General features: G+C 43.8%; 1 protein-coding gene across 1 annotated transcript in view; it reads right to left on the bottom strand.

Annotated features, from left to right (window-relative positions):
• LOC311145012 (semaphorin-6A-like) overlaps positions 1 to 17,104 on the bottom strand; it is an 86,724-nt gene that overhangs the window by 40,205 nt on the left and 29,415 nt on the right. The window contains exons 2-6 of the mRNA XM_084181221.1: positions 10,728 to 10,864; positions 10,029 to 10,146; positions 1,452 to 1,512; positions 779 to 841; positions 221 to 322 (exon numbers count right to left, since the gene is read on the bottom strand). Of these exons, the coding sequence (XP_084037347.1) occupies positions 221 to 322; positions 779 to 841; positions 1,452 to 1,512; positions 10,029 to 10,146; positions 10,728 to 10,827 (444 nt within the window). The 5' untranslated portion in view covers positions 10,828 to 10,864. The remainder of the gene's footprint in view (positions 1 to 220; positions 323 to 778; positions 842 to 1,451; positions 1,513 to 10,028; positions 10,147 to 10,727; positions 10,865 to 17,104) is intronic.

Here is a 17,104-nt window from a genome sequence, read left to right as displayed (position 1 = left end):
CCTAGGTTTACCTGCTTTTAAATCAAACGTGCCAAACTACACCTAGAAAAAGAGACACATCCGACCATGGGCTTTTGAAAGTAATCCATCAATGTCCATCTCTCCACACCTCTTCTCCTTTACGTCGTACCCATATCGGTGAAATACAGCACTGTCTATGTAGCACATTCTTAGCAGGTGAAGTCAGAGCATGTGTAGTAGTGAGCAATGCGAGCTGTACCTTGTAAGTTCGACAGGAGGGGTTGAAAGCATTTGTTCCGCACACAAACAAGGTGTCATCGTTTTGCTGCAGGAGGACCTTGATGAAATTGTGACATTCATCCTTGGGGAGGAAAGGGATTTTTTTTTAAATTGTGACTGATCCATTCTTGTGCTGAATAGAAACTAGAGCGAAATGACATTCACAGCTAAGTTCAAAGGAATTAATGATGGCGACTGACTAGTTTATGTTCCTGGAATGCTACTAACTGTACAGTATATTATTTGATGAGAATGACAAATGTACGGAAAACAAAAACATGCACAATAACATGAATTATACAATAAAGGACATTTAATTACAGTTAAATATTCATTTCACGATAGAGTATTCATATAGAAGCATGTGAGACAGCAAGGCATTCTGAGATGACATAAGTAGGTTTAAATGAATATGCACATGCATTTTCCTGGTAAGGTTCCATGGTCAAGAAAACCTCCTGGCCCTAGTTATTATTATGTATTCTGTGACATTCAGTACATTGAGGAGAGGGAGAATACGTATATCTGTAGTCTGTACCTTGTGCTTCCCCTTCATTCGGCAGGTGTCCACATCTGCCTGTCTGGACTTCCATGTCAGTTTCTGTGGAGAGAAAAATCGATGGGGAATCAATGGAGATCTCTGCTTAGTTACCCTGGTCATCATTCCTCAAGAGAGCCAGAGCCCGGCCTGGAGTCACCTCGCTCCATTTGCTGCATTCTGCTTGTGCCCTGTGGGTCCTCTCAGGGCTGCTCTGAAGCCGGCGAGCTGCCATTCCACAGCAGACTCTACTACAGCTACAGTTCAGTGTTAGTGTTTGGAGCCTGCCCACTGATTAAAGACTACTGCTAAACAGGCTCTCAGTGATCAATCTCTGTCTCAGTCTCTTTGATCTGGCTTGCTCTCATTATTTGCCACAAAACGGTGGATCACACAAGACACTGAGGATAAGGTGGGTTGGAGGTTGGGGGTTGTTACATATGTACATAAATCTCCGGTTTCTCTCTTGGCCCCATCCAGCAATGACGCATGTGGTTTGGTGCCTGATAGGATAACGTGCTTAGCGAGGTCACGGCGTTGCAGTGTCTCACGCCAGACAAGCCGCTGGAGCGGGACTGGACAGGACAGCCCGCCAGGTAATTAGGCGAGCGGCACAGTACGGCCGCCCGGAGAACGGCGCAGAACAACACGTCTTCAAAAAAAAAAGACTCACCTTGCTGAAAAAGATCTCCTCGGAGTTGGCGGTGTCTGTATCCAGCGTGTATATGTGATCCCTGAAAGAGAGGAAATAGACAGGCACTCAACACCAACAATTCAACTATTTCTCCCCCAGCGAATCTGAAACTGTTCATATTTGTCTAAACTTTGTTCAAACAGGAAGGAAATAACAATATACAAAGGGGCTATTTGCTCTGTCAGACAGAAACAGTCAACAAAAGTTTAGAGTGCTGCTGCCACCCAGACAAAAGCCTCTTTGTTTATGGGAAAGACCAAGTCACTCTATGCTGTTCAGGTCAATTAAGCATAATGTTCAGCCACAGGAAATCTATACTAACACTCATTAAAGCGCAGACAAGACCTATGTGTTTCACTGGTAATACAGGCTTTCCTACCCGCATATGGAACACATAAACTCAGGGGTTAACTACCTTTCTGCCAGACTGTGTTGACTGACCGTGGAGAAAGGCTCTGAGAGTGATTGACACGCTTGTTTGAGGAGGGAAAGGTGACCGTGCTCAACGCTGTAACCACTTTTAAGATTCATTTGTTTGAGATGACTGTGTGAATGTGGTTTTAATCAAAGTCTGTAACAGACTGTCAGACTTGGGCTTTAATTATGACTCCCAAACTGCACAGAGGCTTGCTCTCTCATTAATGGAATTTAATAAAGTCTGGAGGAACAGCAATTCTGAAATGAATCCACTTATATGGGTTTCCTGGGGCTCTGGCATCTCCTAGAGGATAAAACCTGACTAAGTTATGTTATCAGCGCTGAGTCCTAAATTGAATAATTAATCTTGAGAGGGTAGCATTTGGAGAAGCTCCACCCTCTCTCTCTCTCTGGGCTGAGACAGTTGCAATGAAAATACGCTACATTACCAAAAGTATGTGGACACCTGCTCGTCAAACATCTCATTCCAAAATCATGGGCATTGATATGGAGTTGGTACCCCCTTTGCTACCACAACAGCCTCCACTCTTCTGGGAAGGCTTTCCACTAGATGTTGGAACATTGCTGTGGGGACTTCCATTCAGCCACAAGGGCATTAGTGAGGTCGGGCACTGATGTTGGGCGATTAGGCCCGCAGTTGGCGTTCCGATTCATCCCAAAGGTGTTCGATGTGGTTTAGGTCAGGGCTCTGTGCAGGCCAGTCAAGTTCTTCCACACCGATCTCAACAAACCATTTCTGTATGGACCTTGCCTTGTGCACTGGGGCATTGTCATGAACTGTTGCCACAAAGTTGGAAGCATAGAATCGTCTAGAATTTCATTGTATGCTGTAGCGTTAAGATTTCCCTTCACTAGAACTAAGGGGCCTAGCCCAAACCATGAAAAACAGCGTCATTCATGGCTCCAGAGAACGCGTTTCCACTGCTCCATAGACCAATGGCGGCAAGCTTTACATCACTCCAGCCGACGCTTGGCATTGCGCATGGTGATCTTAGGCTTGTGTGCGGCTTCTCGGCCATGGAAACCCATTTCATGAAGCTCCAGTTCTTGTGCTGACGTTGCTTCCAGAGGCAGTTTGGAACTTGGTAGTGAGTGTTGCAACCGAGGACAGACGATTTTTACACGCTAAGCGCTTCAGCACTCGGCGGTCCCGTTCTGTGAGCTTGTGTGGCTTACCACTTCTCAGCTGAGCCGTTGTTGCTCCTAGACATTTCCACTTCACAATAACAGCACTTACAGTTGACCAGGGCAGCTCTAGCAGGGCAGAAATTTGACAAACTGACTTGTTGGAAAGGTGGCATCCTATGACGGTGCCACTTGAAAGTCATTGAGCTCTTCAGTAAGGCCATTCGACTGCCAATGTTTGCTATGGAGATTGCATGGCTGTGTGCTCGATTTTATACACCTGTCAGCAACGAGTGTGGCTGAAATAGCTAAATCCACTAATTTGAAGGGGTGTCCACATACTTTTGTATATATAGTGTATCTTCTTTCTGGGAGAAAGTTCACTCTTATCTGCTTTGGCAAATAATTGCACTGCACAGCTGCGACAAAAATTTGATTCAAGCTCGGGCCACAGACATCCTCCTCAAAACGTTCTTCATTAAGATTCTCTGGATTCTCTCTCCTCCATATGCTTTGCCTAATTGATAAAAATTGGAGACATTGTTCCAAAAAGTCCATATTTCCAATAATTTGCTCCCTCCTGTTGATGTGGCCAGTGTTTCAGAGCCTAGTGATTCCAGCAGAGTCAAATCAGAGCAGAGCTCCAGCAGAGATAAGACAGAGCCAAGTCATGCGTCATGCAAACATCCTGGCAGGACAATGCTGGAGCTGTCTCTGTGTCAACACCAGCAGTCACTGTCTGCACCTGGGCTCATGTCAGAGCAAGTCCCCATTAGTTTCCTGCTGGCCACTAAAATATATGGTAGAGCTCTTAAATATACAGCAGGCCAGACCGACTCTCATCTCCATTCTATGTGGTAGTGTAACTTCTAAAATACATCTTGTACATTTCCATAGTACAGTATTTTAGCAGTGGTATATTGGCCATATACAGTGGGGAGAACAAGTATTTGATACACTGCCTATTTTGCAGGTTTTCCTACTTACAAAGCATGTAGAGGTCTGTAATTTTAATCATAGGTACACTTCAACTGTGAGAGACGGAATCTAAAACAAAAATTCAGAAAATCACATTGTATGATTTTTCTGTAATTAATTTGCATTTTATTGCATGACATAAGTATTTGATCACCTACCAACCAGTAAGAATTCCGGCTCTCACAGACCTGTTAGTTTTTCTTTAAGAAGCCCTCCTGTTCTCCACTCATTACCTGTATTAACTGAACCTGTTTGAACTCGTTACCTGTATAAAAGACACCTGTCCACACACTCAATCAAACAGACTCCAACCTCTCCACAATGGCCAAGACCAGAGAGCTGTGTAAGGACATCAGGGATAAAATTATAGACCTGCACAAGGCTGGGATGGGCTACAGGACAATAGGCAAGCAGCTTGGTGAGAAGGCAACAACTGTTGGTGCAATTATTAGAAAATGGAAGAAGTTCAAGATGACGGTCAATCACCCTCGGTCTGGGGCTCCATGCAAGATCTCACCTCGTGGGGCATCAATGATGATGAGGAAGGTGAGGGATCAGCCCAGAACTACACGGCAGGACCTGGTCAATGACCTGAAGAGAGCTGGGACCACAGTCTCAAAGAAAACCATTAGTAACACACTACGCCGCCATGGATAAAAATCCTGCAGCGCAGGCAAGGTCCCCCTGCTCAAGCCAGCGCATGTCCAGGCCCGTCTGAAGTTTGCCAATGACCATCTGGATGATCCAGAGGAGGAATGGGAGAAGGTCATGTGGTCTGATGAGACAAAAATATAGCTTTTTGGTCTAAACTCCACTCGCCGTGTTTGGAGGAAGAAGAAGGATGAGTACAACCCCAAGAACACCATCCCAACCGTGAAGCATGGAGGTGGAAACATCATTCTTTGGGGATGCTTTTCTGCAAAGGGGACAGGACGACTGCACCGTATTGAGGGGAGGATGGATGGGGCCATGTATCGCGAGATCTTGGCCAACAACCTCCTTCCCTCAGTAAGAGCATTGAAGATGGGTCGTGGCTGGGTCTTCCAGCATGACAACGACCCGAAACACACAGCCAGAGCAACTAAGGAGTGGCTCCGTAAGAAGCATCTCAAGGTCCTGGAGTGGCCTAGTCAGTCTCCAGACCTGAACCCAATAGAAAATCTTTGGAGGGAGCTGAAAGTCCGTATTGCCCAGCGACAGCCCCAAAACCTGAAGGATCTGGAGAAGGTCTGTATGGAGGAGTGGGCCAAAATCCCTGCTGCAGTGTGTGCAAACCTGGTCAAGACCTACAGGAAACGTATGATCTCTGTAATTGCAAACAAAGGTTTCTGTACCAAATATTAAGTTCTGCTTTTCTGATGTATCAAATACTTATGTCATGCAATAAATTGCAAATTAATAACTTAAAAATCATACAATGTGATTTTCTGGATTTTTGTTTTAGATTCCGTCTCTCACAGTTGAAGTGTACCTATGATAAAAATTACAGACCTCTACATGCTTTGTAAGTAGGAAAACCTGCAAAATCGGCAGTGTATCAAATACTTGTTCTCCCCACTGTACCACAAACCCCTGAGGTGCCTTATTGCTATTATAAACTGGTTACCAATGTAATTAGATCACTAAATAGCCATTGTTTGTCACACCCATGGTATACGGTCTTATATACAGTACCACGCTTTCAGCCAATCAGAATTCAGGGCTCGAACCACCCGGTTTTTAATGTGAAATGAATCACTGTGGAGTGGGCTCTGTACTTCCCGAAATTAAGGACATAAGAATGTGAGTTGGATATAAGGTATGTAAATATCCTCACAGCTCTAAACATGGGCGTTGAAAGTGCACTTTGGTGGGTCGAGGGGGAAAGAGGAGGACTTGGACATCCAACCATGAGAACAGAGGGGCTTTGTGCTAGGGAATGTCGTTTTCATAACACCCCATTTCTTCTGGGGGAACTGCAGGCCAGTGCGGTCCATCTGGTGGCCCTTTGTGAAACAATCTCGCGCTCGGACGGCAGAAAAGGGGCCATAATTAGTATGCATCCCACACCTATCGGCTCCAAATGGAACCCCCCCCCCCCCCCATATTCCACCCTCTTCATAACTAGATCATGTGTGGTAGGGGGCATTGTACATTGTTTTGCTGTGTATGTGAGGGTATAGAAGCTAAATGGGCACACAGAGGAGTGGCTTAAAGAGGAGCCTCACTGAGTATTTTCTGGCTGTCTTATTTACATTTTGTACAGGCAGAACACTGCAGTGGGCAAAATTACTGCCTGGTTCTGAGAGGCAGAGGAAGTGTAATCCGCGTCATTAACGGGCTTTAACAGGATTTGATGGTGACTAGAATAATTGAGACCCATGCGCCTCCAGTGGGCAGGCCCAAAGAGACTCAGGGTTTTCAGGAGGACCGGGGAGGCGCGTTCACATGCACGCGGGCGGCTCTCCTAATGGCAGACTTTCCCATTCCCACCCTTATTGAGGGGTGTAAACAGAGGGTGGGTGCCGTTGCCATGGTTAGCGGGAGTCGAGGGCAGGGAATGGCGACTATGCCCTGCATGCGGAGTGACCTGGGCCTTGGGGTACCCGCTGGCTGCTACCTATTGGCAGGCTGGCAGTGGCCGGTTGATCGTCCCTGCGGGCAGACACCAGGACAGAGCTTAAGTCCGGGCTAAGCCTCAGTGTCTGCTCTACCTCTGATCACAGAGTCGGCCCTGGACAGGCCTAGCAAACACACGCCCACACACAGCAGCACCACAAGAACACACTCAACATACAGCAGGGAGCAGGCCTCTGACAACCCCTGCCAGGCTGAGTATGGGCAGTGCACAGAAGGAGCCAGACTGCCCTATGAGCCCTATGAACATAAATATTTTTGGTTGAAAAGACATGTATTTTCAACGTCTTGTGCTCACTGGGTGGTGACATTAATTCCCTTATTAGAATTCATGACAACATTGATGTATGCATTCTTTAGCTTGGAAATATGGTAAAGTAAAGCAGACAAACCTAAAGAATATTACAGCTATCTCATAATGTCATTGTTCATCACCATGAGAATGACTAGATAGGCCTATGACTCAATAGACTAAACAGATATTACTTAAAATAAAATGATTTGGTTTCTTCCCACTAAGATATTAGACTGAGAATTACTCAACAGCTAGTCAAAGAAAATGACTGACTCTTAGGAGATAAAAGTGTCATATCCTGGCAAACCCCTACAACTCATCCAGAACGCAGCAGCCCGTCTGGTGTTCAACCTTCCCAAGTTCCCTCACGTCACCCCACTCCTCCGCACACTCCACTGGCTTCCAGTTGAAGCTCGCATCTGCTACAAGACCATGGTGCTTGCCTACGGAGCTGTGAGGGGAACGGCACCTCCGTACCTTCAGGCTCTGATCAGTCCCTACACCCAAACGAGGGCATTGCGTTCATCCACCTCTGGCCTGCTGGCCCCCCTACCTCTGCGGAAGCACAGTTCCCGCTCAGCCCAGTCAAAACTGTTCGCTGCTCTGGCACCCCAATGGTGGAACAAGCTTCCTCACGACGCCAGGACAGCGGAGTCACTCACCACCTTCCGGAGACACTTGAAACCCCACCTCTTTAAGGAATACCTGGGATAGGATCAAGTAATCCTTCTACCCCCCCTTACCCCACCCCCCAAAAAAAAATGTTTTATTGTAAAGTGGTTGTCCCACTAGCTATCATAAGGTGAATGCACCAATTTGTAAGTCGCTCTGGATAAGAGCGTCTGCTAAATGACGAAAATGTATGTAAATGTAATGTGGATAATGTCTTTACTAAAAAAGATTTGAGAAAAATGTACAGAATATCAAACCAATCCACAACAGACATGAACTGAATGCATAATTAACATAAAATATTCAAGCTTTGTGGAATAATTAACATATTAGAAGCCACAAATGACTAAAGAGAATGACCTAATCAAGATACCTGTTTAAAACTACTCCCACAAAGACCAAATAACGGCAATTACAGCATATGTTGGAGCTCCAGCATTGCCAAAGATTACGGGTTTTTTCTCCAGATTAAGCCACTTTTGTCTATTTACAATTTTGGCAGTGGATATGTTTGCATGTCCTGCTGCTAAAAGAGCTTGTGGTGTTATTGCTAGCGTAAAACAAGAGCCAAAAGGATTTATACCATTCACAAAATGGCCTGAAACAGAGTTTGGATTTGGACACCGTTTCCACTGACCAGCTACAGGCTGCACACTGAGATTATTTGGTCTTCAGGCATGGCATCATAGCCATAACACTGGACCCACAGCATTGGGCCTTCAACACTGGTCCCACAACACTGGGCCCTCAACATTGGGCCCTCAACACTGGGCCCTCAACACTGGCCCACAACTATCCTCAAAACAGACACATTTCACTGGGTTATGACTATAAGGCTGCCTTTACATAGGCAGCCCAATTCTGAACTTTTGCCCAAATATTGGCAAAAGAGCTGATCTGATTGGTCAAAAGACCAATTAGTGGAAGAATAATCAGAATTGTTCTGCCTGTGTAAAGGCAGCTTATTGGCCTCTACTGAGGTCTGATTAGGCAAAAGTTTTCATTGTATTGTTTGTACGGTTGGCCTGTTGACTTACTCTGAATTCTGTTTTTGCAATGACCATCCAACTATTTGCTTTATACTGTTGGTCATCTAGTTGTATGTATCAATATCCATTTGTGCTCAGCAATCTCGGTGTCCACTTTGCTTTGGTGACATCATCCTATCGATTCAAACATTTCTCCCAGTTAAAATCTATCTACTCAACGACAGCAATTCCAACAATCCCATGGTCACATTCCCCCTCGCCATGTGTCCGTCGGAATTCCTGTCTCCTTTAATATGCTAGTGAGAAACACACCTTGTTGTCCTCACACCACCCCCCACTAATAAAACCCTCCCTTTCTCATTTCCCCCAGGCCTGGTGTGGAGTAGGTGGGAGGCAGCAGTCAGACCAAAGGCTAGGACTCCAAAGCGCCCAACACCTCCTAATGACCACATTCGTGTTAAACAGGCCTGCTACTTAGGAACCAGGCTTCAATGGCCACTTATTTTGTTGCGCTCTCAGAAAACAAAGCAACCCATTGTTGCTTTCAACAGCATCCAATCAAGCTACTATGTAATTAGGCCAATACAAAAGAAGACACGGATCTGCATCATCTGTATCCCCCAATGTAGTGGAGAATGCTGTGGCTTTGTTCACATTGTAACATGTAAGGTCTATTATTTTTTTTAAATCACTGTCCAGCCAAGCTAGTACTTTTGAGTTTCAGAAAAATAATGATACACAATGAAATGAAATCAATATCCTTCCCCATGGAGAATACTATTGATGACTCTGGCATCTCCGTCAGACAACCTCAGTTTCAGTCTAGACCCTTTATTTATAACAAGGTTGCAAGAAAGTTCTTTGAGGTGCTTGGAATAACTTTTACAACAAGACTGAGAGGCTATAATAGTAAGATTAATACAAAGCCACAAACAGTATCATACTTAAAAGAGAATATATATATACTGTGCACCTCTGTCTGCTGCAAGATATCAGTCTGGCTAAGTCAGTGTCTTCTTTTAAGTCTCTTTGACACACAAAAATTGTTATAATTTATTGATTTACATTAAATCAATCGAATTGTATTCAGTGGATTTGAATCTAGTTGATTTTAATTGAATTGAACTGATATACTTTGTTTTGTTTTGATCTTTTATACAATTTCTTTGTGTGTGTATACACTTAAACAGAAATGGGATGTACAACATTAATATTATTATTAATATGTAACTTGACCCTGCCCCCCCCCCAAAAAAAAATAAATCTAAATAACATTCACATATAGTACAATTCCACAAGGAACGGCCTCACATTATTGGATTAAAATAGCATCACAAATTCACAATTCATTGTAATCTCATTTGATATTACTTTGTGGGGAAAATCCAAAACTGGAACTGATATGAGAGCTAGTGGCCTGCGAGAAAAAGGGCAGGAACTGACCTGGCAGCGATATACAACGTTCGGTTCATTATTATGATCAGCTGGATGTCCAGTTTGTGCCGTTGTGTATTATTTCTTCCAGGTTTGTGTCCAACGAAAGCCGGATACTGATTTGTATCTGTGAGGAGGGGGAACAAAAACAATAAATATCAGAAGCAACCCCCCCACCAGCAAGGCAATATGTTTTTAAAAAGCCTGATAGAAAGGTCTTTCTGAGGTTGCTCCAACACTGCATGGCTGGGAGGAATATAGGGTCTACTGAAACAGAGAGACAGCACAATAAACCTATCTTACATTTTAGTCATTTAGCAGACACTCTTATCCAGAGCGACTAACAGTTAGTGAGTGCATACATTTTCATACTGGCCCCCCGTGGGAAACGAACTCACAACCCTGGCGTTGCAAGTGCCATGCTCTACCAACTGAGCTACAGGGGACATCTTAGCCTCATCTGGTATTTACACTATCACACACTGCATGAAAGCCCCAACAGGAAAATACAGGATTATCCTTTGATGTAGGGTGGGCTCCATTTCAAATGCTGCTTTAACTCATTTTATTTATTTTTTCCCTGGGCACCAAATTACATTCTACCTTCCAAAAGCACTCAGAGGGAAGGGGAGGGGGAGAGGGTAGAGGGGGGTGGTGGTTGGATAGCAGGGTGTTTGGGGGGAGTTGGAAAAAGCTTGGGGTACTCACAGTTGCCATGTGAAATACTGATTGGCTCGGAATCTTCTGGGAAGCCAGCCCTGGCAATCTGCAGTAGCGTGAAATACAGCAACAAGGCCTCAGACCTCATTGTAGCACTGCTGGTTCCTTCCTCGATAACTTCTTTACTTTAGCCGGCAAAGAGAAAACAGAGAAGAAGAAATAAGAATGAAACAAATAAAGTCCATCTGAATTAGCTGTTTCTATTTTTCATAGCCGATGCAATCTGTCAGAGATATATATATCAAGAGAGCTGCATTGCAAGCAAACAAACAACAATTGGATTAGCAGGGTAATATGCTTCATAGATCGATGGCAGGCCGGGTCTTATTGAAGTAGACCTGTTGTGATTAACTGAGCAGCATCAGGAGTGGTAGTTGTACTGGACTGCATCTTGGCCAATATGCTGAATTCATGAGTTTCCATGATTGGATCCTGGTGTCTGGGAAGAGTTAATAGGGCAGCACAATTTTTTAAACATAATTATCAGCATCTAAGAGTTGGCCCCTGATTGCTGACTGGATTTACATCAGCCCGTGACCATGCTGATGTTTCCATTCTCCCCGACATGTATTGTGTGTTGTGGCAACAAATTACCTCTATAAATCATCCCTGACAATTACTGCAGCCTTAATCTAATCAAGTATAAGCATTTAATTCAGAGACCTTTTATCCTGGGCCAAACGGTAGATTTTTGGGGGGGAGGGGGTATGCTAAAAGTTGTTTGTCCCCAGCACATTTGTTCACTGGCTCTGTATTGTCTGTTGGAGGAGAAAAAGAGGGAAAGAGAGAGAGAGAGTGAGGGAAAGTTTTTTTTTCTCTCCATGCTCCTGTGAATCTCATTTAGAAAGAGAGTGAAAACATTATTCACTGGGAGATTCACTTTAACAGTGAGGAGAATACAAATAAAACCCAGGGAATGACCTTGGTCTTTGAATTTAGATCTCACTAAGGCTATTTTTTCCCTCACCTCACCTACTTTATAGACATGCTGGCACAACAAGACAGAAGTCCTTGGTATAAGCCCTCAGAATCTCTGTTAGCCCTGTGCATTTTCATTTTTCAAACCAATATGAGATTCTGCACATATACCACTATGGGGGCTGTTTTGTTTCATGAACCTTGACCAGGAAGTCAAGTAATAATTGATTGATGAGCAGGATGGGGCAGGAGACACGCCAGTGTTCCTGTGGGACTGTCTATTGTTAATGACAATTGGAGCTAAGGAGTCGAGAGAGCCAACAAACATAGAAAAGTAACACAGAATTGCTAACTCAATACTATACCACGAAATGATGCATGGGAGCTGATCCAAAATACAGCTTTATAATTTATAATTTAGACACTACTGGGCACAATGCGGCATTGCAGACAGTTCTTTCTGACAAATTAATGTTTGATAGTTAATCTCAGTCGTCATAAATCATGTAACAGGACAAAGGAACTCAAATCACAACCGATCTCTTCATCACATCAAAATCATTGAGGCGTAATAATAAAATAAAACAAATGTTACTAAAACCATCCAACAGGGCATCATATAATAGTCGAAAATAAATTGAGCACAAAACTATTTAACTACAGCGTGATCTTCAAAGCCCATTCATTACCTTCCGACACACATGACTAAACCCAGGGAAATGTGGTCTTTGTTCAATTACAGTCACTGTGGCAACTAAATTGTTTCAGTCTGTTCAAACCTGGTGTCAAATGCTCTTTTTACGATATCTCTCCGCCTCTGACTACTGACAGAGATTAATGATTACACGTGCAAACTTTCAGAGTGAATTATAATTTTGCCTCCGAACCAAATGTGGGGGTTGAAGTGTGGAATCCTTCAAAATCCCGGCTGAAAAATGACCACAAACAAAGCACAGAGGCGTCCGGTATTTTTCTTACTGTAAGTACTAATACAGGTGGACATTCTGAAAGCTTACACCCTATACACCTATCGGCTCCCACACTTTAAATTATAAAGTGTCTCTTGTGTTTGTGGAACATAAAGGCGGGCTAATCAAGACCAATACTGGCAGAGAGCCAGCAGCAGGTTGTAAACAACAAGAGAACCCTCTCAGAGTGAAGAAATGGCCTCACGCTCTAGCCACAGCTAGGAATAACTACCGCTCCACTGTGAGTAAAACACAGCCTATCCAGGTTTAGGCCCATAGTCCCAAACACCTGTAACGTCCTCCATAAACATATTACCAGCATAACAATATTATCTTTGCTGTTGCATCAACACGTTAGCTAGGGACGACCATACACAATAACAGACATGTATTTCATCTACAAGGTTCATCTGCGCATGTTCATCTTGTTCAGAGTCCTGAGGTGTGGCATGTCTATCATTAAACACCTACTCATTCATCATCAGCATACCCTACACTACCCATTAAGTTGTCTAATGGGCAAGGAGGAGGCTGGGATTTAATGAAATACTTACAGATGTGCAGTAGTCTTCATAGGAGTGGTTGAAGCCCCAATGAGAGTCCAACAGATAAAACAGCTCAGCGGTGGCTGACTGACAGTTAGGTCATTTACACCAGCCTCTGCAGCTCCCGCAGTGTGTGAATAGCCCTGACATCAGTCTGGCAGGACCAGACATGGGCCGTACACAGCGGTGTGAACACACCCACTAACAACACCCAGCACTGAGTAGAGTAGAGAAGAGAGAGAGAGGCTTCTGGACTGAACAGCCCCACCCAGGGTGAGAAGTATCCACTGATTTCTAATGATGGGGCAAATAAAGTTTTGTAGTATGATCATCCAATTTCCCCAAACTGCTCTTTTAGATATCTACACAGGTTATTCAGTCAATCAATGCTTGATTAGTAGAGCATAATAAACGGAATACACATTTGACACCCTACTATACACCCTACTGTAACCCTACAGTGCCTTCGGAAAGTCTTCAGATCACTTAACTTTTTCCACATTTTGTTACATTACAGCCTTATTCTTCTGGATGAAATAAAAACAATTCCTTAGCAATCTACATACAATACCCCATAATGACAAAGCGAAAACAGGTTTTTAGAAATTTGTGCAAATGTAAAAATAAAAAAATAAAAAAAAATACCTTTGCTATGAGACTCGAAATTGAGCTCAAGTGCATCCTGTTTCCTTTGATCATCCTTGAGATGTTTCTACAACTTGATTAGAGTCCACCTGTGGTTGGACATGATTTGGAAAGGCACACACCTGTCTATATAAGGTGCCACAGTTGACAATGCATGTCAGAGCAAAAACCAAGCCATGAGGTCGAATTAATTGTCCGTAGAGCCCCGACACAGGGTTCTGTCGAGGCACAAATCTGGGGAAGGGTACCTAAAAGTGTCTGCAGCATTAAAGGTCCCCAAGAACACAGTGGTCTATTCATAGCAGACTTTGAAAAGGCATTTGATAAAGTACGACTGGAGTTTATATATAAATACCTGGAGCATTTCCATTTTGGAGAATCTCTTATAAAATGTGTTAAAATCATGTATAGTAACCCTAGGTGTAAAATAGTAAATAATGGCTATTTCTCAGAAAGTTTTAAACTGTCAAGAGGAGTAAAACAAGGTTGTCCACTATCGGCATATCCATTTATTATGGCCATCGAAATGTTAGCTATTAAAATCAGATCCAACAATAATATCAAGGGATTAGAAATCCAGGGCTTAAAAACAAAGGTGTCATTGTACGCTTCCTGAAGGCCAACCATCTCTGCAGCACTCCACCAATCAGGCCTTTATGGTAGAGCCAATCCTCAGTAAAAGGAACATGACAGCCCACCTGGAGTTTGCCAAAAGGCACCTAAAGACTCTCAGACCATGAGAAACAAGATTCTCTGGTCTGATGAAACCAAGATTGAACTCTTTGGTCTGAATGCCAAGCGTCACTTCTGGAGGAAACCTGGCACCATCCCTACGGTGAAGCATGGTGGTGGCAGCACCATGCTGTGGGGATGTTTTTCAGGAGCAGGGACTGGGAGACTAGTCAGGATCGAGGGAAAGATGAACGGAGCAAAGTACAGCGAGATCCTTGATGAAAACCTGCTCCAGAGCACCCAGGACCTCAGACTGGGGCGAAGGTTCACCTTCCAACAGGACAACGACCCTAAGCACACAGCCAAGAAAACGCAGGAGTGGCTTCGGGACATGTCTCTGAATGTCCTTGAGTGGCCCAGCCAGAGCCCGGACTCGAACCCGATCGAACATCTCTGGAGAGACCTGAAAATAGCTGTGCAGCAACGATCCCCATCCAACCTGACAGAGCTTGAGAGGATCTGTAGAAAAGAATGGGAGAAACTCCCCAAATACAGGTGTGCCGAGCTTGTAGTGTCATACCCAAGAAGACTCGATGCTGTAATCGCTGCCAAAGGCGCTTCAACAAAGTACTGAGTAAACGGTCTGAATACTTATGTAAATGTGATATTTCCGTTTTTTTATTTTATAAATTAGCTAAAATATCTAAAAACCTATTTGTCATTATGGGGTATTGTGTGTAGATTGATGAGGGGTAAAAAAAAAAACAATTTAAACAATTTAAACAATTTAAACAATTTTAGAATAAGGCTGTAATGTAACAAAATGTGGAAAAAGTAAAGGGGTCTGAATAATTTCCGAAGGCACTGTATATTGAAACATTGTCTTCATAGGAAGCTGTCTCCCTGTGAAGGGGTGATAGATAGATTTTGGTGGCTGGCCAAAGCAGTCTGAGAACAGTGGAAACGCCAGCTAGGAATAACAGTATAACAAACTGCTCATGTGCTGAAGATAAGGCTATTTTTAGTGCTACTGTACCTCCTCTCAGATCCAAATCAAATTGTATTTGTCACATGCGCTGAATACAACAGGTGTAGACCTTACCGTGAAATGCTTACTTACAAACCCTTAACCAACATGCTTAACATGCTGGTAGAAATTAGGTAAAACTGATTTAAGTTTCCCTTTATTAAAGTCCACTAGGAGAGCCACTAGGAGTGCCGCCTCTGGATGAGCATTTTCTTCTTTGCTTATGGCTTTATACAGCTGGTTGAGCGCGGTCTTATTGCCAGCATCGGTTGTGGTGGTAAATAGACAGCTACGAAAAATATAGATGAAAACTCTCTTGGTGAATAGTGTGGTCTACAGCTTATCATGAGATACTCTACCTCAGGCGATCAAAACCTTGAGACTTCCTTAATATTTGATTTCGCTTACCAGCTGTTATTGACAAATAGACATAGACCGCCACCCATTGTCTTACCGGAGGCAGCTGTTCTGTCTTGCAGATGCAAGGAAAAACCAGCCAACTGTATATTATCCATGTCGTCGTTCAGCCACGACTCAGTGAAACATAAGATATTACAGTTTTGAATGTCCCGTTGGTAGGATAATCTTGAACGGAGCTCATCCAGTTTATTCTCCAATGATTGCATGTTGGCCAATAGGACGGATGGTAGAGGCGGGTTACCCACTCGCCAACGAATTCTCACAAGGCACACGGACCTGCGTCCCCTGTATCGGCGTCTTCTCTTCATGCGAATGACAGGGATTTGGGCCTGGTCGGGTATCTGGAGTTAAAGAAAAAATATTTGTCCAGGTCGAGGTGAGTAATCGCTGTTCTGATATCCAGAAGCTATTTTCGGTCATAAGAGACGGTGGCAGAAAGATTATGTACAAAATAAGATGAATGGCGGAATGAATGGTGCCGGAGGAGATAGCCTGGGTTGTAGTGTACAGTATACCTCTTGATCAAGACACATTATAATGACTGGCACTGCTGCTCACTGTTGTCCAACAAGGGTAAATTCATTCTAAAGATGATCAAAAACAACAATTAGGCGATCCTTGGCTGAGTAAACACTTTGCAGGCTCTCTTTCAAGTCCAATAGCACTGATCTGCACATCTACAGATGAGGATAATTTCTAGCTGTGTGTGCAAACTGAAACAATGTTTTTTTCCTGATCTGACAGTACTGTACCACTGAGGCCTTTCAACACATCCTGAAGTGGATGTCTTGAACTGAACCGGACAAGGCAGGCTGGGCGTTTTCCACAGGAGCGTCGCCAAAGTAAACATGACCAAGACGGTCACTGACAACACAGGACCAGCTACAGTCCAGGGAGCTTCAGCACTGCACTGCACAGCAGCACAGCAAACAGTATTAAATACCATGTGCCATATAACCCACTCTCATGTCTTCTGCTCTCTTCATCTCCCGATGCTGAGCGGGAAAAAGCAGTCTGTGGTGCCAGCAGCTTCTTCGCTTTGCCTGGAAAATCATTTATGAAGGCCCCCGACTGGTGCTTAAAAGATTGACCCCAAAAAGAATGAGGTTACACATTTAAATATCAGAACCTTTCCCAGTGCTGCCAATCACGCAAAATTATACAGGCCAC

Source organism: Coregonus lavaretus, assembly GCF_964263955.1.
Source record: "Coregonus lavaretus genome assembly, chromosome: 17".
NCBI lineage: Eukaryota > Metazoa > Chordata > Actinopteri > Salmoniformes > Salmonidae > Coregonus > Coregonus lavaretus.
The sequence above is the reverse complement of the archived record's forward strand: the minus strand, read 5'-3'. Positions and strand labels throughout refer to the sequence as shown.